The 26,311-nt window shown below is 39.5% G+C and overlaps 1 protein-coding gene across 2 annotated transcripts in view; it reads right to left on the bottom strand.

Moving 5' to 3' along the window:
* Positions 1-562: 562 nt before the first annotated feature.
* Positions 563-26,311, bottom strand: part of sntb2 (syntrophin, beta 2) — a 72,695-nt gene continuing 46,946 nt past the window's right edge. Inside the window, exons 5-7 of one of the 2 annotated variants that reach the window (XM_066713921.1) lie at positions 15,121-15,317; positions 8,439-8,629; positions 563-8,286 (exon numbers count right to left, since the gene is read on the bottom strand). In XM_066713921.1, coding sequence (XP_066570018.1) covers positions 8,194-8,286; positions 8,439-8,629; positions 15,121-15,317 — 481 coding nt within the window. In that variant the 3' untranslated portion in view covers positions 563-8,193. Of the gene's footprint in view, positions 8,287-8,438; positions 8,630-15,120; positions 15,318-22,285; positions 23,925-26,311 lie in introns of those variants that run through there. The other variant, XM_066713922.1, reaches the window with a different exon arrangement.

Raw genomic sequence — 26,311 nt, 5'->3', positions numbered from 1 at the left:
CATAGACATTCAAATAAAAGAGCAAACCTAAATAGATCATTGGCAGCCACAGATTTAGCGAGAGTAAAAAATGCTGCTGCCCTCTAGCGGCCAGTGCAGAACCGGCACCTCTTCGAGCACATCCATTGTTATATTTATGCCCTGCATGGTTTATTACCCTAGTCGAATATAGCGGCTGATTTATAAAGTTACAATAACAGCATTACCCTCGAATTGCCTTCCTGAATATCATGATTAACAATATAACCCTTCATGTTTTACTGTAGGCCCTATACATTATACAGGCCTATATACAGAGGGTATTCCTTAAAAATCACAAGTGGTTCTGTGTGTCAGGACTGAGGTTTTAAATTGTGTCAAAATGGTTCAGGGAGTGTCCAGCATTCACTCAGTGATGATCTCATATTGGTGTGAATGTCTTGCCGGTCTGGATCAATTACTATACATCAACAGTAAACACTACTGGCACCTTTACTCCATTACACTTACGCCTCTTTCCAAAAACAAATTCCTGTAAATCAGGATGTGACAATTAATAAAAAACAGACCACTCAAAAACAGGTAAAAGCATATTGATTTTATTCATATATTTACAGTTTAAGAATATTATATATAGATATATTTATATATATTTTAGGGTGCAGGTGTTGCAATAATATACACCATTCTATAAAATGGATGCACAAATTCTCTTTGAGTATCTTGTTTCCTGTGTACATGATTGTTAAGAACGCAAGCTGCCTTAAATATCAAACTTTGGTACTTAAAGCCTTAAAAAAAAAAAAAAAAAAAAGACAGAACTATTCTCTATTAAAGTAAATAGCACTGTAGGTATTCAGGTACAGAGGAATATAAAAATAGAGTCACAAGTATGGCAGTTTTATCTACACAGTCCGTACCAAGACGGATTTGATGCATTTAAATACATTCATAAAAAACGTGTTCAGTTGAAAAGTGAAGGAACCAAAGCTGATTTCAAAGTAATTGACTGATGATTTGTGTGCTCTCGTCCAATCGGTATAGAGTCCTTGCCCTCTTTAATATGATTGGCAGCAAAGGCAATGGTCTTTTGTATAGGCCAGGGTCATGTACACAATGGGAATAAAAAGAGAGGGTCCACTACATAGATCATATTATAAAGCAATATTCCAGTCAGCATTTCCTGTTGGTAGATGTGTTAAATCATATGAAGAATTCATTAAAATATAAATGCAGACTTTATTCCCCCATAATCCATATAAAATGGGTATATAAGTGACACTAGAAATGCACTGTATGATCATTCCTCATGGCCTTCTACTCCAGTTTTCAGTTTAGACAGTTTTATAAAACTGTGCCAGTCTGCAAATCCTTTATCACCTCTCAGCCACCTTTTCAACCCTGAGTATTCTGTGCCAGCCTTGTATATGGGTAAACCTAGTGCTCCAACTACTGACATCAGGATACTGCAACAGCTGGAAATGGACTGTTTGTGAATCTTGTTTTCTTTAAAACATTGGAGCAGTAACAATCATAGTGTGGATTACAGTACGTTGATCAGAAACCTGCACCAGCAATTTGTATTCTCAGGGTCTTTGTATTGGATCACCCATATTTTCAAGGGGAAAAGCAAAATAAAACACCTACTAGGAGGCCCAATGAGGCACTGCGCTTATGCATCAAACCAACCTAATGTAATGCAATTGTTAGCTTATGTTTACAGAGTATTTAAAGGTCACTTTCCACAGCTACAGAAAAAAAATCAAATATTTTCAGTGAAGCTTTGAGAATATAATTCAACATCAGCCACGTTGTCAATATGTTTCCTGTTTCTTCATGAAAACTATGACATTAGCATTGCCAGCCACAGAACCATATTAAAAGAGGTAATAGATGGGGGGCAAGGATGAAATGGGAGAGCTTGACAGGTGCAGTTTTTATTTGATAATAGCTGCATGAGCACTAGCACTATAACTAGCACTGGAAAGACCCAACACAAGCACTCCTGACACTGGTTCATCTTTAACATCTTTCTGTTTTTTTGCTTTTTATAGACAATGATCCCTGCTACACCGGCATCAGCCAAAGGAATACGTTTTTTTATCCAAGATGAAAAATGTGATGCAGCAATTGAGGGCATGTGAACACTAGGTGGCAGGCTTACAGATCACTCAAATCTTCACTCCCTGCTCAGCCTTCATTGAATGCAATGGAATGTAATGTTTTCGCAAAAAGTCATGAGGAAATACATTCTGGCAGCAGTTTACAGAGCCTTTCTTGTTAAAGCTTGTGTTCACATGCACATCACTGAAACAGGCTGAAAAACAATCTTCAGTAACAGCACAAATATGTCAATTGCATTTATCTACACTCTTGGGTACATGAAGATCAACTTAAATATCCAATTGTGTTATTTTTTTTCCTGGAATCAAGTGGTACGCCACTGCTTTATAGGTGGTTACACACTCTTGCAGAGGGTTTTTTGTATATCTAGTTTCAGATGTCATGTCTGTTTTGGTTATGTCAGGAATATTATATCTTAATATTAATCAAGACTTAGCCACTAGTGCAGTGCCCACAATTATAAGGGCAACGCTGGCCTACCTTTAACAGGCTAAGGCTACCATGCGGTGTCTTATCCGCAAGTGCACAAAGTCACAGTGCTTAACGGAACAGTCCTTCTCCTATGACCTTGAGCGTGAGTACTGCGCATTTACCCTAGATAAGCATGCATCCACTTGACAGTCCTGATTCTGCCTGCCATGGAAAAAAAAAAAGAGACATATACTGACTGTAACTGGGAGATCAAGGACAAAATTGTAGCCTTCAGGAAACAAATAATATTCGTCAAAATGCTTCAAATTGAAGAGATCCAAAGTAGGTTGTCTCTCTCCCTGTAATTTAGTTTTGAAACAGTGATTGTAATTGCTATGAGGAAGTTTCTCTGACTATGCAAAATGAGAAAACCAAAACAAAAACGAAGTGAATTTCTTCTCTAAAACGCGGATGGCCTCCTCTCAACAGTATAATAGCAGGCAGTTGTTTTCTGCATTTATGTATGACTCTCAAATGTGTCTTGTTAAGTAATAGCAAGCCAGTTGTATGAATCACAATTTCCCCCAATCTCTATTTTGAATATATCACCAGTCCCAAGATTCATTTCAATTGCCCCTTTTTATTTTTTTTTATTTGGAGCTTTTTCTTTTAGCCGATAGAGAATGATCCAGTAACGGGAGCCAAAAAATCCGGGTGCACCTTCACTAGCATCTATGAACTGTGCTTAGAAGGCACTGCCAACTGGCATAGTGTTGGGCAAGGTGTCCGTTTACAACAAGTTTCAGGATGTGGAGGCTTTTTAAAAAAAACATTGAATTGGCCCCAGGCCTAGGCCTTCAGGCTATGATAGCAGTTTCCCATCGAGGAGGAAGTGTTTATGGTTTTTCCAGGAGAAAGTGTCATTTTTCGCCCACCTCATGCTGCCTGTGCAGCACAGAAGGGTACAGCATAGAGAAAGCAAACAAAGAGAGCGATCTTTAATGGCTTAGTGGATTTGTCCTCTGCAGCGCATTGTTAAGATTCTCACTATGGGGAGCTGATATCATGATGACTCAGCTGTATTATCTGGATGCCGTCCCCCCTCATCCCAAATCAGGCAGCGAGAGAGATAGGGGCTGTCTGTTTCACACTGTAGCAGCTTTTACACTGCACCACCACATCACATTGTTTTTGTCAAACGCCAAACCGCAGCCAGTGGGATCTCAGTTCAGGAGTCACTTTAAAGAAGATCTTAACAATAAAGGTGCCATTTTAGTTTTAAAAAGCAAAATGGCCCAATGGAAACTTATCTGACCTCTTAACGAGGCGCACTGAAATGAAAACTGTGCCTAAATAAAATAAGCCTCTACAAACATAGTGGAACTACTTGGTTTTATATTTCACTTCCTTACAAGTGGTGTTAATATCAGCCTTGATGTGTTTGTGCCTGCTCCATTTTGTGCTTGGTGTTGCGTGGCATATTCATTACATCTGTAGCTCCACAAAACTGAAAAGAAACATAGCCATAGTCATAACATAGTAATGCTCTTTTCAGACTGAACTGTACAAAAATTACCTGTTTCCCTAGATTGCTGGTTTGTTTTACGTTCCCTTAAAAAACTAAAAGACTTAAACCAGCTAAAACCAGACTTAAGTTTGCACTGGCAACAGATGTGGGATCAAAACAACTGGATGATGAGCAAAGATGCGATTAAACAATGCTGGATATAGTACTAGCGTTCACACCCTGATGAGCATCCAGGGAGAAGGCCTGCAAATATTAAAATGCACTTAAACTTAAAAAGAAATAGGAATGAAAAAAAAAAAGAAGCCACTGACTAGAATGACATACTGAGAAGAAATCCAAGCAGTTTACATTGTGTAATTAAAGTGAAACATTCCAAGGATCTTATGATAGAAATTAAGTGGACAATCCAGAGTGGCAGCTGTGCTACAGTGTGGGGATAATCCAGATGAAAATCTAAGGGGAGCAGCAGTGTTTCCTACCTGGGCTGCTCATCTGTCTTTTCTTTTCCTCATCCTTTTCTCTGTCACCCTTGTGTTTTAGAAGAGGAGGCCCTTAAATGCTCATATCTCAGGAGTGGTTGGCTGGGTCGATCCCAGAACAGGCAAAGACGAGTACGTGTTTTTGATTTTTCAAATTACTTTCAGTAACTGCAGCATAAAATTACACTCCGGGGCAAAACGCTCAGACCTCAGTACATTAACATACTAACCCCCTCCCATAAAAGCCTTTTGCTTTCACATTGAGACGATTGCAAATCTGCAGCAGCAAGATTTATAGTAATTGTACTAAAGATTAATGCATCAATGTTGCCAGCTCCAATAAGGATTCTGAGGACACACAGCACAACAGCTGTTTCCTGCTATCCTATAACGCTGCAATTGTCTCAAATGAAACACTGTTTACAGCACTGGAAAAACCACTCAGGCATTCTCTCTCAAAGCTACTGATGTGGAATTGCTTTTGAGCTGAAGAAATTGTTCAGAGTCAAGAGCAATGCAAGTATTGTCTTGAAAGTTGGAAAGTGCACCTTATTCATTCTAAGTCATGCAAGAATATGAAAAAGAAAAAACAAAAAATATAAATGATATAAAGCTACTCTTTTTTTTTTTAAACGATGGCCTCTTGTAATGTGAACATATGAAAATCTTATATAACATTTTCTTCATCAACAAATAAAGGCACATTTGGCAATAACAACAAGATTGAGAAAAAGGATAATAAAACAGATGAGAGTAAAAAGGTTAACAAGCAAAATCAATGGAAATGCTCACTTTCTTCCTGCTTGGCAGTCATTTCCCCCTAATCTCTTCTTAATCTTCTTAAAAAAAGCACAGTACTCAGTTTATGATCTCTACTGAAGTGAGTATCTGAGACAGGGCTGTGGTTGAATCTCAAGCACAGCGTTGTTGTGTACACCTGCACATTCCCAATCCTCTTTGCAGACACCTACTGGCTGCTCCTATGTATTCCAGAGCAGGTCTTTGGTCCAACCAGTGCATCTAATTGCATAACAGGCTTCAATCCAAGATAAACAGTCAAAATTCAGGCCGTGCCCAAACCTTGAATGGGAATTTTCAGGAAGGGCTGCTATTGGACTTGCTCTACTCTGTGCTTTTAAATCAGAGTTCTGTGAACCGGGTCCAAGAAAGTCTCAGGTTCTTTTGCTTTCCATTCCAACCTAGCTCAGGCAGATCCACCATTGTCGTAATTAGTCAAGATTTTCACGATCTCCACTCTAGAATCAGGGCTGCAGATTGATGCTTTGGATACTGTACCTCACTGAAATGGAAGTGAGGACCTATATCAGTGTCAAAGATCTCCCAGTGACATTGGTGGTGTTCAGGGCTCTCTGGAATATGAATGCATGTCCAGAATGTATGAAACTCCAAGGCAGCTTAGCATGCTTTTTTCCACACAGCCCAGAGACTGCTCAAAAAGGTAATCTCATATTCGCCCAGCCACAAACCACACATGCACTGAGACTTTCAGACACTGCCATGTTCTGAATTCTGGCTCCATTGTGGTTTCCTGAAACACACTGACTACAGGAAAGGGCAAATAGCAAGTGTGAGATAAGAGTACAGTGTATAACGTCTGGAATCCTTGAGAGAGGCTCATTTTGCACATCGTTTTGATATTGTTTCCCCTTCTAGAAATCCCACCCCTGATGTGATTAATGTAGGCAATGTATGTCTTTGCATGGTCATTGGTTTTCTTGCAGACCCAATCCCGTCCGGTTGAAAAGACATGTTTAGAAGCTTCATATTTTGACATAATCTCTCAGATTTACACATTGTTCAGTGAAAAAGGAGGTAGTGTTTCTCAAGGAGATTCAACCACTTCTCCCTAGTATTTTGACTCTGACATGCCCATTATAAGACAATACCAACTGGGGTGTTTCTCAAATGGACATTCTCCACTTATGTCAAGCTTTGCATTTCAACATGAACTCAGTGGTCATTTTTTTTTTTTTTTAAGTTTTAAAACCAAACAAACTCTTGACAGAGACCGAAAGAAGCTTTATATTTCACATCAAGCCATTGCATCAACCAGTATGGTGGGTTTGGATCTTAATAAATTTCCTGGCAAAACAAAGGAACATGTTTGCCAGTCAAAGTGGGGAGAAGCAGCTCTGACACTGCATGGTCCTGTACTGTGAGACAGTGTGGCTCTCTGTGTGAGAAGGTGAATCGGGGAGTGAGGTAAGGGTCAGCGGACTGGATGGGCAAACACTTACGACAATAATAAACTGTGAGTCTTGGCATGCTATACTTAAGCAGAAAAGCATCACAGAGGTTAAATAAAATATATCATACAGTGAAAATAAAATAATCTTAAGGGTTGAGAAGAGTAATATTGTGCTATATGATAAAATAAAAAATACCAGTTAGGATGTTATATCTGGAAGCTTATGGGCCTCTAAGATAGGTATAAAAATACAAGGCCTATATCAATATGAAGGATTACTATGTGTAATTTAAAAAAACATTACAATTCTTTCCATGTCTGTGGTTAAATGGTTTAAAAATGACAAGTGTATTGAATTCTCCTGGCTCCCTGTAGCGGGTCTCGGGCTATTTTAAAGATCTATAAATAACTGCCTTACAAAATGGCCAAAATTACAACCCTCATCCATATGGACTTCGCTCAAAGTATGTTTTGGTAGTAATAAGAGCATTACAAAGTCTTGTTGTCACAAATTGTGCCTACAAAATTGTACTCGTGTGGTCACTTCTGGTGAAGAAATAATTTAGTTTATAATTTAATTCAGATTTAAAATAGCTTTTTTGTGCACTGGGGTGTCAAACTCGAGAACTCCAGGTCAACAGGGTTTTCTGGTTTCCCTTCATTCTCAGTTTTTCACTTTCCTACCTGACAAAAATATCTGGATAAACTAGCATCAATGGTTGTCTTGGCCAGGAGTCAAGGACAGCACTATTCTCAACTCCAATGACTAAAATGGATCCATTTCTCACAGTGAAAGCCACATAAATTTCAAGCTTAGAAAAGGTACAGTACTTTCACAGAGGTGTGCCATTAAAATTAATACCTGCTTTCCCCAGATGAGATATTTAAGTGGTTAGTTTAACCCATTACTGCTTAACATCCCATAGAAAGATGCCCCTGGAACTGAAGCTTAAAAAAACTGCCTTCCTGACATCTTGAGTATTCCTCTTAGTTATGACTGCCTTCTCTGAAAAGTGTGTTTGTAGTCACATGAGCACACAAGTTCACCACGGGAACCTCAATGATAAACATTCAGGCACAAATGGGCAAAAAGGAAAGAGTTAATTTCAGTGAGGCAAACAAGCCGATGGAATGAAAGCTGGACATTGGAGTCTGCCATCCCTGTCTCCAAACGTCACTGCAGGCGGCTCCACCCATGAAGGGGGTTATTATAAGCAAGAATCTGGGGGGGAGCCAGTGAGGAGAGCGGAAGGGGCTTGCTGATTGGTTGATGATGTGGTGTTTTGCCGAGGACTGCATTTTTCCTAGGCCCAGCATTTCCCTCTGTGTTGCCATTTTCGGATGCAGATGCAGAATTGTTGTGCTTTTGTTTTAAAAATCCAAAAGAAAGAAAGAAAGGAAAACAGACAACGGATAAATCCTCCCCCCATCACCCTCTCAGGCACTGTGCGATGGCAACACCCTCACGCCAGCAGTCCCATGCGCGTCACTTTGGCGGATAGGAACGAATGCAGCACAAACACGACTGGTTTGGGGCCAGAATGAAGATCCAGGACCTGGAAGGAAGACAGAGCACTTTTATTATTACTGTAGCCCACATCCTGACACAGCACTGCCCCCTCCACCCACACCCTGACCTGAAGTCTAGCTCTCTACTGTGTTTGATAATAAACACACGTCAGAATTCAGAATCCTACTCCAAACCCACCATCTCTCCTTCCGGTCCTCCGAAGTCCAGGAAGAGACTCCTGATGCCGTCGTCCCCGGACATCTTGAGCTTCTCGAAAGGGTAGCGGTAGAGTATGGTGGTGCTTCCGGGACCCGCTCCTTCCTTGGTGATGGTGAATCCATTCTCATAGTGAACCATCAGTCGGATATCCTGCCCGTTCAGTGTACAAGCTGTGATGAAAAGCAGAGGGAGGCCGATGTTATTATGAAGGAAAATTAACTGTTCCCAGTGTCCATGACAATGTTTCGGGGGTCGAGAGTTTGACAGGATTGTGTATGGGCAGCTATACATGGCAACGCTGTTCTGGTTTGAGAACAGCAAGAACAGCACTGTGTTTATGCTGCTCATACACAATATTTTATAGATTCAGTGTCCTGTTTCATTCTGTGCAGCAGTAATGTAGCTAGTATAGCGTTAGTTATGAACTAGATGGAGAAGAGCAGAGATTTTCAATACTTCTATAAATACAATGGCAGTAAAGCTGTTATACTGATATACCAATCAAGTTTAATTTTCTGCACAAACCCAGTTCATTGTCAAAGTACTCTAAGTGCTATAAATGAAGATTATGATTATTCTGAATTAATAAAATCCTTCACTTCAAGAAAAATTCTTTTGGATAAGGTTTAAATCCAAAGTCAGCCCAATCCTACTACATAGGGGAGCAGGGAAGAACAGTGTTGAGAACATCTCTTACTACTGTAGGGACTTAAAAATGTTGTTTTCAGGCCTTGTTGGTTTCAGCCTGTGTCCAGTTTTCCCCACATAGCCACTTGAAATTAATGTAATGGATTGAATCCGACTGCAGACCTAGACTTGGTTTGTGCATGCAACACTGGAGGTTACCACCAAAAAGTGAAAATTGCAGCTTTTAATTTAAACCCAAATCATACAGAACTTTGCAAGATCAGATTTTTCTTCTCTGCTTTGAGCATTTTCCCTGTGCTACAATCAAGTGAGATTCCAGAAAAAACATACATGAGTTTGTATCCCAACATGGCTGCGCAGTTAAGGCACTGACATATGCAGCATATTTTGTCTCCACCTATTGTCCTGAGGGGCTGCTTCTGCAACAGCACACACAGAAACAGGAGTGCAGGACGGGGGCAGGGGGATGGAGTATGGAGGGGGAGTACTGCGTACCGTATCTGAGGACAAAGCAAAGCAGTCTGAGGACTGAGGAAAGGTCAGTCTGTTCCTATAATGAATAATGCTAAGAGGGAAAGAATACCAATCCAAGGGGAAACAATAAAAAATGAAATACCACAGGAAGCTTTTTCAATTGTATTTTAAGCATTGATATTTTAAGCAAAGGACAACAGACCAGACAATAGGCCAAAGGAGTTGACAGAGACACGCACGTTCTACCACGACCAACAATAAGCAGCTTTAAGGACCCAGATATAATTTAAAATGTGAAGGAGCCAGTTAAAAACCTGTATGCTGACAATGTTTTCTCACACCGGGAGACAGCGGTTGGTTTTAACATCAGGGCTTTTGACCCGGAAATGTGGAGTGCTGACAACGTCCATAGACCTGGAAGTGCCCTAGTGAGTTGAAATGCAGTCAGGCAAGATTTGTTTTTCTTTTTAAATAGCTGTGAAGCTTCCGCTATGTAGTCTCAGAAGACTCCAGAAAATGCTAGCAGGGCAGAGAGCAGGGAATTCAATCTCCCACACTTGCACCTGGATTAGGCAACAGTTAAGTTTACATTACCATCACATGTAACACCAGTGTCTTTGGTAAAGTAGGGAAATTGATATGAGGGCCCTTGAGCAAGCTACAGGTCTCCCAGGCCTACCCATAGAGAAAGGGTTCTCAGTTTCTCTACCACTTTTAGATTCAGACGGTGATTCAGTGGAAGCGAAAGGGCAGGGCTGTTGAGATCTAGTCTGAGGAGGCAGAGCTATTGGAAAAGCTTTTCTTCGGCTCTACTGGCACAGTATCTCCCCTTTAGAAACTGAAATCTCTCTAAAAACCTTACACAACAAAAGGCTGTAATGTATTAAAAGATACCAAGGCTTACCAAACCAAGGACAAACACTGCATTTATTGAGCAGGATCCTGAGCTTCTGAAAGTGGTGTGAAACAGGATAACTTAAAAGAGTAAAAGCTTATGCCCATAAGATGGGGCAAAAAGACTTGGAACAACAGCACCCAGAACATAAATGCAATGGCAAAATTATTTCATGAGCAAACTACCCCTTTAAGCTTGCACATTAAGTTAAATTACTACTGTTTAACGCATATTTGAATTGATTTAATCTTCCTATTATAGATAGCACTTTTCACAGTCTCTGAAACGGCATGGTAATTTGACCATGTTTTCCAACTGTTTTGCCTTTCACCAGACTATGGTAATACACTAATTTATTCTGCTGGTATAGGAGGGCCAATGAAGAATGAGGGATGTTCAATACTCTCACAAATATATCCAGTGTTAAATCATTTTATGAGTACAGCCAAGTGTCATACAGTCCAGTACAACCATGAAACGGCCACAAGAAGAGAGTATCATACTGTGAAATGTAGAGGAAAATCACAATGGAGATTTACCACAGATAATCTTTTACAAGAGATCCAATCAACAGCCAGATTTCTCACATCAAAGAAATGACAAACAAGCAAATCCAGGCAACCTTGCAAGGTAAAAAAAAAAAAAAAAAAAAAAAAAAAAACCCTGTTCTGTATTAATAAGTGGATTACTACCTCATTAAGTGGGAATGCAACAGTTGACGGGTGGCACAAAACAAATCACTAGGGCACTCGTTAAGCCTTTGGATAGTGAGTGAGAAAGCAGTCTAATCTTGCTTGTATTAGTCAGGAACTTACAGGCTATTTGGAGGTATGGACTTGACGGGGAGGGGGAGGCGGACTAAGTCGCACTAGGAAATTCACTTTCCTGCCCCCCCAAACTCTCTCTTTCACTGCCTCTTCTCTCTCGTTGTCTCTCTCTCTCTTCTCTGCCCTGTGTTGTTAGTCGGGCAGCCACGGGGTCAGAGTATAAGAGGATAATGTGGAGTTGCTCCGAGGTAACAAAGACATTCTTGGACTCCTCTCGAACAGACTAGTCTAAGCGGGTTAAAACCGTGGTGCTGCGGTCGCGTTCACTGCACACTGGCCACCCATTCCTGCTTGAATTACTACTTGATGTACGTGTTGGTGGGGGGTGATATGACCTGGAAAACAGAGCAGTCTTGGTTCCCTTCTCCAACATTGCCTTTGCTGCAAACTGAGCTGCATGAATAGTTCAAGTACAGCGGTATTAGGCTCAGTACACTATAAGGTTTGGCCCCAGGGCATAATTGTGTAATAAAGAGCTTACAGGAGCGTTTTGTGTCTTCCAATTAATTCACTTCCTCTGTACACTTCCTGCTGTTTTCAGAAGATTTATTTTTTTGATGGTACAATTATTACTGGAATAATAAAGTGGAAAAACCAAGAATGTAAAACAAGTAACACTGAACACAGGGAGCAAGGACCAGAGAAAACTATTAAGGAACAAAAAACTAAACAAAAACAAAAATGCGAAGGTGAAATACATCCGTCTCCATCCTGGTCCTCAGGAGCCACTTGTGCTTGCTGGTTTCTATGCCAAACAAGCTCCTAATTAATTAGGCACATTGAGCCCTTAATTGAGTACACTTTCAGACCTTGGTTAGGCCCATTCAACCCAAACAGTTGAAAGCACAACACAAACTAACACAACTGTTTTCTGAAAGGGTTGAAATTAACCGGGATTAGGAGCTCCATTGTAATAGGAAATTATAGACAAGGCCTGAGAACCCCTGGCCTGTGCCTTTAAAACATTTCAAGAGCATGGATCTTTGCATGCTCTTGTATTTAACATTCTGGCATAAGCACTTATGGTTTTTGGCACAACAGCAGTCTTGTATGCCAACTGGAAAACAAAGAGGGAAGGCATATTTTGAAGTTGAGCAAGAGTCCAGTAAGTGAAATAAAGAATCCACAGTGTCCACAGTGAGTAACTATAACTCTGTGCTGTGTAACGCAAAATCAAGGAGATATTTTCCAAAGGGTGGGGAAGCTGTGTGGACCTCACCAAGGGACATTAGATTAGACTTTACAGTAATGATATGCTTTTAGACTCTACAACGATTATTCAGGAACTACTACATTTAATGTGTTTCTACTATTGTATGCTTTTATAGAGCAAAACACAAGATACCTATGTGTATTTAGTATACACTATATTATTTAATCCAATTGGACTCCCTACACAGGTAGGTGTTTTGTTACAGTTCTACACATTCTATATCAAGGCTTCTCATTTGATTATGTTTGGCTGTGTAGACCCACTGCCTGGTGTATGTTAGTAAATGGGAAGCTGAGACTGTATGGCGTGAGATATGGCACAGCTGTGATCTAAGTTTGTTTGTTTTGTTCTCCTGTCAATGCTTGGCCCTACAATACCCCTTCTTTACTGCCACAGCGGAAACCGTGGATTAAACCCTAGAAGCATGACAGGGAGGGTAAATGGGAAGGTGCAGCACTGCATATTGCAATTTAAAAAAAAATACACAAAATGAACCAGACTATGACAGCCTACTATTATTCTGTTTACCCTGGAAAAAAAACAAATTTTCTGGCTTGACTTCTACATTATTCCTAATGCTTTATTGATCCTGTTTCTATGACGATAGTGCCTGCTGAACTCTGCTTTTGAGGTACAGTGGAATTATGGTATTAAGGAGGCAAAATTATATATGAATCACAAAGAGAAGCTGTAGAGGAAAAGTTGTAGCATGAATCGATGTGTTGCACTAGAGACACCTTCTGAAAAGTTGACATTTTTCTTGGTGTGCTACACTAATTTATTACTATGATTTTTAATATTCGTGTCGATACTGCAACCAATATATTAGAGTTTCCTATTCCCGACCCGTACACATAAGTCTTACATAAAACAAATCTTGCTCTGATATTTATGTAACCTTTGCGTGAATGGGTATTTTGTTAGTCCAGTTGTATTTAATTAAAGAATGCGGGTTTCTTTTGTGACTGTTGCAGTTTTTAATTCCCCCCCCCCCCCAATTATATGTTTTAAAATGCACTACTTTTTCTTTACTTTCTGGAGAGGGTTCAATCATCCCAGCAAATATATTACCCAGACTGCCTATCAATCAATCTCGGTATGTAAAGTTCTGCTGTGACCACACTTGGGTTAGGTCACAGTTTCCCAGAGTGCACCACAAGCATGCTGTCTCCACTGATTCGTGCTCCAAACTCAGGCAGACCACAGAGCACTTTCATATGGCTTTTGAGGTTCACAAAACAGACTGGTTGATTTTAGACAGTGTAAAACTTCCCTTAGGCAGCTGGATAGTGATGGTATTCACATTCTCTAAATAAGCTCCTTTAACATGATCTCGGCCAGAAGCATAATTAAAAACAAGCCATACAAACAAACAAACAAACACTTCAAATCACAATTGCGATAGGAGAGAACATGACATTTATTTTGTTTGCCATTTATAGGTACCTCTACCAATCAATTATAAAGAGAGGCATATTCTGATCATTTGAATTACACAACTTTCCTTTTGTTGTCGATTATGATTCAGCTGATGAAATAGAACAGGATACTATGAATCAGAAAAGGAGTTTGCCTGTCCAGCAGTCAATGAAATGGGATCCCTGCCGTCCACAAGACAATGAGAATTTAAATGTCTGTAAGAAGCAGGGTCTCTGTCAGGAGCAAGCGCCACCCCTAACTACATCTCCCAAGACAGTTAGATAATAAGAGTAACAGCAGTGGCATAGCAAGCCAAACAAGCACCGCCTTAATTCGCACTGTATTCTCTATGGCAGAAAACTAAAATGGAGTAGGAAGCAGAATGGCCTATCCCCACGACATACTGCGCTAAGATGTGTGCTTTCATAATTACTCTAAATTAGGTACTGCTGGGATCTCACTGGGCATTTAAACTATTCGTGTATAAGAAAATAAATAAATCCAGAGGCCTATCTGTCACGGACTCACAAGCTGCGAGGTTGAAATGCTGAGCTCACATTATCAGCTGCGAGGGAGCTGCCTGGGGCTTCATTTGAGAGAGAAAGTGTAGGAAACTGCTTCAGAAAGTTATTTGCCCACTCACTGCTTACCTGGAGATTTGAGGAGGGCCTACAGTTTTAACTTTTGGGGAAAAATATAGGGCCGGAGGGGAAAGAAACTACGTAATAGCAGGAAAGATTCTGTTCCGTTTGGAAACGAACTTACATGAGCTTCCCCACAGTCGCTTTTAGCCCATGTGCGCAGAGAAAATTCGGATATAAAAAAACAAGCTGATGACCAAGAGTGCCTAATGATTTAATGTGACAGTCATTAGATTCAATTATATTATCATCATGAATACAACTGCATTGAGATAATCAGAACAGCTTTAAGATTATGTTTATGAACGGCAGACAGTAGGGTCTTTGTAGTGCAAACACCCCTACTTGCAGGAATGGAATAGTCCAAGTGAGTTATGGCACAGCACTTCCATTTGTTGTTCCTGGGGTTCCAATCCTGACCGATGGAGACCAAAGACTTAAACAAAGGAGCGCTGATCTGTGGTCAAAAGCTCTCAGGGGATTCACACCCCAGACGCCCACTAAATCATTATTGTCCTTTTTCTTATAATTGCTGTTCACTCACCTATTGAGACCTCCTTAATGAGCTCGGCGGCGCTGTGACAGCCCTGCACCAGCATCCTGGTCCAGGAAGAGAGGTCCCAGTGCGTCTCCACCCGGAACAGGTGAGCCTCGATGCCCTGCCGTGTGCCTGTGCGCGTGGCAAACACCAGGTCCGAGCCCAGGGCCGGAGAGCTCCTGGCACTGCCTGAATGAACCAGCCTGCAGAGACAGAGACGGATAGACTTTTAGCTCTCTTCATTTTAACATTTGCAAAGTCAAGCCAACACATAAAAAATAACACAGTGCCAAGAAAATCAGCAGCAATGAATGGAAACAAAGGAGCTACCTGACCAACAATTAAATGCAAAAATAATACCAAGAAAGCTCTAAAGAAATTAACAAAGCCACATGAAAAAAGATGCAAACACACTTTCCCTCACCTCCCCAGTGCAAAACCATAAGTTAAAGAAAGATCAATTAATACATATATAACAAGCAATAAGCAAATAAAAAACAACAACAAAAGCACCAGTAAAACAGCTAATAAGCACCAATAAAAATAGTAAAACAAACCACCCCCAGAGAGAGAGAGAGATGGAAGGAATCAGTGTATGTGCTGAAAGAAAAAAAAAAAAAAAGCTGACCTCTTTTCAAGACGTTTTATTTGATTTTTTTCTTAATTTTTTTTTTTTTTTTTTTTAGGTCAAAATGCAGTATTATTATAAATGAATGCAAAAACAAAAAGAACCTGACGAGTCTCTGAGCGATGCAGGTTTCTGGTGCAAGTTGGCACACAGTATTGCACCGCACCCGTTTTGCTACTAATTTCCCTAGATAATCACAGGCAGATTCCTGATGAGCCCCAGTAGGATTAACCAGTGATGCGCAGTTCTCTTCAAGACCTGCAATACATCACTGCACTGTGTGCTGTAGTTTGCCAAACTCTCCATTTAAGAATAATTGCTGGCCTAGTTATAGCTTTTATACATCCTGGACTGGAGGGACACTTCAGCAAAACACACTGAATACTAATAAAGCTGTTTTAGCAGCAACTTAAGATGTTCTGAAGCAGGGAAAGCAAGAATGAACTGATCTGATATCCAGGAGTAGCCGAGATGATGAAATTGTTATTTAGTGCGTCTTCCAGGCCTACTGAGAATCTTGGCACATGCCATCTCCTTGATTCAATATCATTTAAACTAGTTCTCTTTGTCTGTTAACTCAACTTTTTATTCTTCTGACATGGCCAACCACATCTGAATGAGACACCTGTAGGATTATGGTTGACAAAGCTTTGAATGCACAGAAAGCTGTAGGCTTTTTTTTTCTACCAGGGACACTGCCTGCCTCGTGTCAGAGAAGGCCAGCCATTTACCACAGTGCAGCACGGTTAATGTGGTGTCTCACGGTGCCAGCTCACATGTTGTAAAGGAACGCCAATGGAGTGCATTTTCTGACAGCACAGTGTAAAGTCCATTAGCACTGGAAATGAGCTTATTTAAAGGTCAGCCTGTCATGCGGTGAAAGTACAGTGATGGAGCCAGAGAACAGTAGTGCAAAAAAAGAAAAAAAGGAGCCCATCGTTTTAAGGGAATAAAAAGATTCTGGAGGGCTGAGGAGAAATACATCTCATTTCAGATTGGCTGGCTTCTGTTATTAGGGTGAGCTGGTTCTGTTTTTCTGCTGTCGAAAAGACCTTGCAAAAGCATGTGATCGATACACTGTAGAAGGGTCAAAACCACTAATCCAAGAAATCCTGCTGGGGTGAGATTTTCTCAGTAGTGGTTTATTCAGGCCTATGTAACTATTGATTCCTTTATTAATGTATAACGAACTTCCTTACAATGCGAGGTCATTAAAGCTTAGTGGTTTTCTTTCTCCCAACAGGTGTCAGAACGTGACCTATACGGTTTCAGAGAGACCAGGGTTAATGTGTCACTACCCTCCCTCTACATCTGGACAGTGACTTCATCAGAAGGCTGCTGTAGGGTCAGAGGGCCGAAGAGTGATATTACTCAAAGTCTCCATTTTCCTCTAGGCATGTTCTGAGCTGCTACTGGAAAATTCATCTGTGCTTTTGTGAAAACGTAATCAAGACAAGTGTGTCCTGGTAAATGTACTATACTTTTACATTTAAATATGATTTCCTACGGTTTTAATGTGCCTTCACTGAGCTTCAGGGAAAGCATGACAATTATAGTGAACCACTGTAAAACTATGGTACAACTACAGTTAAAAATTAAAACATCCTTTAGTAAATTTACCAGGGCAAACATGCATAAGGGCAGAGGATGGTAAGTCAAAAAAGGAAACTGAACTGTGATAAATAATATTTTATAAGGTGGAGTAGCTATAAGACCTATTATATTCATGACCTTTCCTTTTAATAATTAATGTCTGAGGAATCCCAAGATTGTTTTTTTTTTTAACCAACTGTGGTTTTGAAAACAAACTCAACCAAAAAGTGCAGTACCTAGAAGATGGCTCTGTTTTTAGGCCATGACCAGATTTTGCCTGGAATCTGATGATTCACAGACACACACTTGTCATTCTTTTCTAAACAAGTCTAACAATGGCTTCATTTTTATTCCCAGTTAATATACTTTATTATATTAGCTCTTTAACAGAAATCTTTTGTTTAAGCATCTCTTGGTCACCCAGTGTAAAGCAGTAACTCATCTCTTTTTAAGGACACACTTAGCGAAATGTCTCTTCAGTCACACACAATTTAATCAAGAGGCAGCAATGACGTATCTATGTCCATTACAGTCTTCAAAGCATATATTAAAGTAAATACTGAACAACAGTGGAAAAACCCCAGTATGAAATGTCTGGAGCTGCAAAACCATAATATCAGATTGTCTATGCTCCTGTTAATATATTATTTACAATAGAATTACAAAATGACCCATGAGGAGTCAGCTGCTTTTTTGGAGCGAGGATATCAGGAAAAATCACATACTGTTTTCCAGGACTGGGAGAAAAATTTCAATAAAAGACCTCCGCATTTTTATTTTATCATGCAATCTTATCCACTCCCTGTTCAAGCCAGGAACACGGTGTACAGGAAAACCAGTGCGGAAGTCATGTCATTTCTGACATTGACCTTAAAGGCACAACTCGTAGAGTAAATAGCAGGAAAGAGGTGTTAATGGCAGCCAAGACCAATAGCATTGTTCTCGCTCAATCTGTTCTTTTCCACTGGAACCTATTTGGCAGTCGGATATAGCCGTGTGCAAATTTATTGGAACACAAATCAGAATTACTGCCATTTGTTGACCCTTCTTTATTAGTTTTTTTTATTTTTTATATTTGTAATCACATCTAGCATGAAACAAATTAAGTTTGACATTTTCTAGAAGGTGAATTTTGGGCAACCATTCTGTTGTACCCAGGCTGACCCATGATTCCACCTCTTGTATGAAGGTAACCAACACTACACATCTAAGGAGGCCCATGCAATTTTCCAGGTAGCTTTTCCTTTTCTATGGGTGTTTTAGACTTATCAACTGAACATCTTTTGAAACCCCTCCAGCATTACCAGGATACAGGGAACTGATTTCAAACAGACAAGCCAAAACTACAGAAAAAATACTGTGATCTAAGAATGGAAATGTGCAGTTCAACAAGCTCCAACATGCTGTTCTTTTTCTTGGTTCCTCTTCCTTAGATTCACAGAATCACAGATTTTCAGCAGCTCACATCTGCCTCAGTAATGAGAATTAGCAAGATCTACAGTCCACACCACACCTGGCCTTTAATGGTTACCTAAAGGCCATATCTTTGGAACCTTGCTTGAGGGAAATCTATGAATCTAGAGGAGGTTGCAAAACACAAGAGAAGAGGCTGCTGACCTCTCTGGATTTGTCCACAACTAGTGCTCAACTGTGCAAGATACCAGTGTTTCAGATGTTAAATCTTTGTATCCCATCTTATTTATAATAAAGTATTCTTGTCATTGTAATTTTATTTGGCTCCTGCTTGTATCCAAGTTATATATACTGAGAAGGATCTGTTAATGGACTTGAAGAGGTGGAAAGGGTAGGTTGAAGATATAAGTGTCTTCCACTGTCCCTGTCTGACAGCTCTGTCTGTTTCTCACACACACACACGCCCTCTCTCAGACCTACAAAGACACTTTACCTAGGCTTTGTGTGGATACAGGTCTCTCAATGGCTCTGACAAACTAAACATCTATCCAAACTCCATGTAGCCATGAATCCCCAATGTCATAAAAATGTATTTTTTGGAAACCTGGGCCTTGCTTCACACTGTATCTGTTTCCCATTATTATTTTGCAGAGCAAATGTTGCCCACAGACACACACATGCTCCACATTAGGCTCCTTGTTAAACTCCAGACCACGAGTTCTGGCAGATCTTCTGGAATTCGGTACTAGGAGAAGTGGAGGGTTTATTTTCAAACAGACGGGCCTGAATGTATGAGTAAGGGAAATTAAATCATATACAGTTCCACTTTTGCCACAGAAACAGACAGTCTTGTTTTGTTTCCTTGACAGAAAAGTCAATCTGATGCCATGGAAGCAAGTGCTATTGAACAAGAATAACACTCTGCTTCCTCGGTCTGCCTCTCCGAGACAGTTTTGCAAATTCTGCACTTTTTTGTTTTGATTGTTTACATTGACTTCCAAGAAAATGCCACGCTGGAAACAAACTCTGCATGAGATGAATGTTGAAAGTGTGATGAGCTGGCCAAAGTTACAAAAGAGGATAGAGTTTACTAGGGCAGTGAAGTAGAATTGCCATGTCTGGTTAATGGAAGATCCAAACAATAGCACAGCACTTTATTTATTTGCAATAGCAATTCAACCCAGCTGCTTCCATTCAGATTGCTGCAGTCTCGTGTCAGATGCTGTCAGTACTCTCCTAACCATTTAGTATGGCTTATGGGCCATGCTGGTTTGTCTCAGTACCTGCAAAGACAATACGGTGCTGGGCCATCATTCAGAAGTCATTAGCAGAGTTTCTCTCTCACCATGTCATCTTTCTGCATAAGCCCTGCCAGCAGACAAGAAAGACAGATACCGCGCGTGTGTGTGTTACCACAGCAGGCTATTCACAGGACAGAGAACTTACTCCTTGACACTCCATTAACTCACAGACATCCCAGAGTAAGCTTGTAAAAAACAGAGTGTTGGCAGGGTAGCTGCACATATTTTCTGCTGGTGTCCAGACTGAAGCCAGAGCACTTTAGTTGCCTTCCTGGTGTCATAGAGGTAATGAGTTTGGGAGTTATTTGATGCTTTCTTGCCTTTACATACTAACTGATTGCTGTTTCCCCCCCCCCCTCCGTTCGTAAGAGCTCCTTCATACGTGGGGCGACACAAAATCGATTAATTGACAAGTGTCTTGGAGTGTATTGGTCAGACATGATCAGCTGGTGGTGACTAGCCCTGAGCAGAGGACTGAGAAGAGGTAAAGGGGAAGACCAGGGTTCTCTATGGAGTGCTCCTGTTTTGCTGTATACTGGAGATGGCGCACAACACGCGGTCTGAAAGAACTGAAAGTAGTGATATCCAATGCTGACCTCACTAACCCTCTCAGGTGGTGACACACTGCATGCCCCCCTCCACAAACTAAGCCTACCCCACCGCCACACCCTCCTGTTTTACGTGTCAGGAAAACACAGTTTACTTGGGGAAGTGGCAGTAAATCCCCCTTAATGTGTTACATCTAAATAAGACTTTCATCAAAGAAAATTGAATAAAGGAGGGTGAAATTGCGGCTGGACAAGGTAAACTTTAAAAAACAGCAAGAATAAAGGAAGTGGGGCCCAGGGCTTTATGGGTAGAGTTTGATGTGCTTGTTTCGGGGGACGTACTGACATTTTGACTGCAGTATTTCAGTAGGCCACCCCACCTAGGGAGCCAGCCTCAAAGGAATTTGAATCAAAGGCCTGCTCGTAAGTGCAGTCCATGATTTATGTGATCTCTTTTGGATACCAGGAAACGGGTATTCCCTGGGGGAAATCGCACTGGCGTAATTGGATTTTAATTTGCAATATTAATGGCCAACAATTTGATGTTGCTAACACCACAAGACAGGCTTAAACGGGAATTTAGAATAAAAGAAAAGAGAAATTAGTTCTGTTATGAGCAATTCCTTATTTTGCACTGTAAGATCAAAACTTAATACATAATTTTGTAGGAGCTGAGTGTCAAACTTATTAAAGGGATACCTCCTGGTACTATTGTTAACTGGTGTGGCTAAGTACAATGAAAGCATGAAACTACAGCAGAAATTAAAGAAAGGTAAAATGCAGATGGTAAAAGTTTGCCACAGAGTTTTAATTTAAATAGTGTTGCTTGGACTTTTCTCTTCCATGTTGTTGACGAGACCGTTCTAGTCTCAGGCTGTGCAAAGTGTTATCTCTTTCCTCCAAGAGAGATGTTCAGTTCATCACAAGCCTGTCAGAAACCTGGATGAGAAAGAAACATTGATCTTGACAGGTGAATCCTTTGGGTTAAAGCAGATGAGCTACCGTTGAAAATGGAAAAGTGATGCGTCTTTCTGCAGTGACTCTGATTTCCTGCACCAAGCACTCTCGGGAGGTTGAAAGAGGCCTCTGTGCGTCTGTGTGTCGAACATGACTCAAAGATCTTGTAATGGCACAATCAGCAGTTTGAGCTTTCTGGGTTTGTTGGCTATGATGTCTGGGTACCAGTCTGTAGCAGCAGTGGAGCAGAGTGGCTTTCTGAGCAGCAAGCTTTTCTGGTCTGAAGGAGTTGTGCAGCTGGCTAGGATTTTGTGTGCAGCCAGGAAGAATCCAGCACGTCTTCCAGTTACCAAGCCCATGTGCTTTGCTGGCAGAACAGCCTAATAACCATATGGTTTGTGTTAAAGAAACGTACTGAGAATAGGAGAGGCCGAATCCAGCTTGTGTGTGTACGTATACATGTGTGATTATAGTTATTTTGTGGGTTAGGATATAACGTATGATTATTCATTTCAGGTATTCATTTTTTTTTTTACCTATCCTCTTAAATCCTCAGTATTATAGATGTACTACAGACTGCTATGGAACAGTCTTCCACTTTTCTCTTAGAAAATGATTGATTTATACTTCGCATTTGCCAAGGTTGATAGCTCACCCACCTAATTCCCTTCAGTCTGCTGAATCTGGGGTTTAAAATTCCAAAGGAACAACAGGACAATCCTACCATTTTTGGCTAATGCTCATCTTATTTATTTGGATGTCATTTTAGAGTAAATCATGTCACGAATGAGTCTCCAGAAGCTTCCCAAGACCTCTCCCTTTTTATTCCCTTACCAATAGTTACCAACAGATTCCAACACTACATTCACATTATTGGACGGAGCCCAGACATTCAGCAAAGATTGGACTTGAAACAAAAGGATTCCTTTCACCCCTTTTATATTTCTTACATCACTTGGCCAGTTTTATATATGCTAAAAGAACTTAAATACATTTCCCAGTGAGGGTTTACCAGGGGCTCAGTCCAAGTAAGCAGCAGGCACAGTGGTACTCCAGGACATGGATTTAAAAAAAATAACTGTCCTAGATATTTCATTAGGTTGTCACTGGAATGATCACATGAGGCCACAGTCCAGTGTGTGCTTTCAAGATAATCACCTCCTTTCCAGCAGTTTTAAATAGTTCACAAGAAAATGGTCTGAAAAAGAAGGAAGGAAATGGAGATGCATCAAGTCTTCTAAATTGGTATGGCCTTTTTATGTGTAACATTTCACCCCCTTCTTAAGGAGTTCATGTGTGCTTTAAATGCAATAAAATTTACATTGGCTGTATAGTTCATGCTGTGGTGGTTCACGATACTTTCATATCACAAATAGCCAGGGACGTGTGTGAGAATATTTGGGATCCACCAAGTTAGGAGACTGCTAGAAGACCTTTAAAAGATGCACAGGAACAACAGTTTACATATAGGGCAATTTAGGAGCTTCTTTAATGTGTATGGAAATATCTACTGTACGTAACCTATATTGAATGGTTAATACAGGCACAGAACAAACTACAAACACATTAAATACAGTTTCTCTCAGACACTGCCAAGATCTCACGTGTATCACATGGGTCATTATCTCTGAAGCACACACAGCTCATGAAACATGAAAAAATCCTTGGCAGAGCTGTGTTTGTGAAGTAACCTGAGCCACAGACTGAGCCTTTATCAAGATCTTTCAAAGAACAAGCATGAAGTGGAGTTTGAACAAATAAGCTACAACCAACCCACCAATTAATTCTGATGTTCTGAAGTGTGTAACCAAATAGTACACAGTTGATAAGTTATATTTGTTTGCTTTGAACCAACACATTTTTTTTTCTTCTAGTTAATGTGAATATCCACCGTGAAAATATACAATGTTTTTGGGAGATAAATTAACTTTTTTAGCAAATAAAGGATTGCATAAAACTGGGAATGTACAGTGTGTGTTCTAGTGTGCATTGTCATTGATTGTTATACTAGCATGTTAAAGTACATAAGTTATATATTATGTGGAAAAAAAAAGTTTGATGCCAATTGGCAGTTAATTCAAACACAATTTTAGGTTTCAGCACAGAGCAAAACCTTCCTGAAACATCCACTTCCCAGTCTTACAAAGCCAGCATTGCTTGAACATATTTAAACTGGAATGTGCAGCCTTGTATCCTTGTAGCCTTGCCACTCTTTAACACTGAATTCCTCCAGCGAAGCATGTTCGAAATGGATTGTATGGGAAGCATTTACAGTCTGTTGGTAATCTGTTTCCAGCAGAAGAGTCAGAAATCTGCAGTTTTTTAAGGGCTGCGTGTTCCGAATGATGTATGCTCTTCACATCACAGTAGCTTACCAAAAAAGAAAAAAGAGAAGGAGATGAATCTACATTGTCAGCAGAAGTGCCTCAAAAGTCAGAATTACAGAGCTCTTGTATTGAAAAATTAAATGAAAATATAAGCAGGCTGTTTAAGTCTGAATACAAGTAACCACAGAATGAGACAGTGTTGAAAAACAAACCCACAGAAAAAACACTGCAGGGCTTGTATACTGCAAAATAAGAGATTTCCCACAAGTCAGTCTTGGATTCAAGGCTGGGACTCAAAAGGCCAAGGCTGGTTGCCTTTTAGGTCAAGGCCGGTCAAGGTCAATGACAAGCATTTTAAAAGACAAGGCCACAGTCATGCAGTATATTAATTGGTTTAGATGTAGACAGTTTTAATCAAATATGTACAACAGTAAACTGTAAATGAGGTACAGTACAGTACATGTTAATACTTTACTTCATCAGAGTAGAAAACACAGCAAATTAAATTTTGACCAGATAGAGGTTTATTCAAACCACACTGCTCTCAAGAAAAAAATGCATTAGAGTTATTTGATGAGTTACAACTTTAAAAACACCTCTCTGACAGAAGCTTGTCTCCCATTCTTGCTCTGGATGCTCACATTTAAGCAATAGTTAGAATGCTTTCATATGTTGTAGCAAAATAAATCATTGCAAAATATTGCCTAAATTCCTAACAATACTTTAGATTACTGTACAAAATAATTCAAGTTATAATAATCAATACATTTCATTCCCATTCTCTCCTTTAAAAACTTTACATTTACATAATACATGACTATATCCAAATTCAGCAATATTGAATGTGAATATTGAATTATTTGTCCAGTATGCTAATATTTGCCTATTGTTTTTGAATATTACATTGTTATACTTGCATTGTAATATAGCATTTATTATTATTGTGATAATTAGGAAATGTAATTGAACAGTGTCTTATTGCTCTTACTAGTAATTTAGTTATTGTAATTGTCTCTAATACTTGCTCTTACTAGCACAAAAATTATTGTATATTGTAATTTATTGTATTTCATACCTTGCTCTTATTGTATTGTAATACAAACAAATAAATACAAAATATACATAAAGTATTTAAAAAGTCAGCCTGGATAAGGTAATCTACTAATAAATAAATAATAATTATTTGATTAATGATACTTTTATAAAGGAAACAAACAGCTCTATTGCAACTATCAGATTAGAAATATAAATTATAATACGGAAGACAAAATAATCAGACTGACATAATTATGAACAGAAGACTTCAAATACACTATAGACGGCTCATTTTATGTTTGTTTCAATTTGCTTCAACTATATGCATCTATAAACATTTTAGTATAAATATTTTATTTAATTATACAAAATAAAAATGAATCTAGAAATTAAAAATGAGCATTTATTTTAATAAATATCAGATATTTAAATTAAATTATCAGGTTTTAATGGACATGCAAATCTTTAAATAGGCTGTAAACTGTCAAACATCATTGTTATATTTGGATTACCACACATCGGAATAGCAAAGTGCACTATCCCATTCAATGTGAATGTAGGGAACATCTGGATTTTTATTTATTGAAGCCATTAATATACATTTCATAAAGAGGAATACGACAAATTCTTGCTTCTTATTTTTTAAAACCAGACATTTCCGGCTCCACAATCTTCTTGTTGCATTTAAGATATTTGGCACTACATTTGTTTGCTTCGATGCAGAAATGTGAAAATGCATATTTAACCATTTTTGGGTCAGTTGCCATTATAAACAAATAAGAAATTACAAATAAGTAAGATAATTTGTGTCTGTGAGTCCAGTGTGTATTTCCAGACAGTCATAACTGGCTATAGTACAAATAAGAGTCAGACACCATTTTTAGTTGCCCCCCCATGCGTTTAACTAGCTAAAGTGAGAAAACTTGTGTTGCAACAAAACTGATCAATGAAACCTGTTGAAATCCACACAATAACCTTTTTTTGAAAACAGATTAATTTTAAAAAGTAAAATTCACAATCAGTTATCAGTATAAGAAGTTACATGTGAGCACATGTAACAAGTCCCCTACCACACCCCTGAGGCCAAAACCAAGGATGAGACCGGAAAACCATGGATTCTACCTCCCTGCAGGGGAAGTGCAGGGGAACATCACAATTTAGTTGACTAATAATACACAGAATACAAACTACAAACTATTTAAAAAAAGAAACTGCTTAACAACTAGTTGCATAGGATTTTATGTCTCTCTGTGAACTTAAAACACATTTCCTGTGATAGAAGAGTCTAGTAACTGGATAGTGAATGAATGGCTGAATGGTTCAAAAGGTCTCAAGTGTGCGTTCCCCCTGTGTATGTTTACAACAGCAGCCTGTTTGTATACGGCTGTGATGGTA

This window comes from Amia ocellicauda, chromosome 9, assembly GCF_036373705.1.
Source record: "Amia ocellicauda isolate fAmiCal2 chromosome 9, fAmiCal2.hap1, whole genome shotgun sequence".
In the NCBI taxonomy this organism is placed as follows: Eukaryota; Metazoa; Chordata; class Actinopteri; order Amiiformes; family Amiidae; genus Amia; species Amia ocellicauda.
This window is presented reverse-complemented; position numbering and strand designations above follow the sequence as displayed.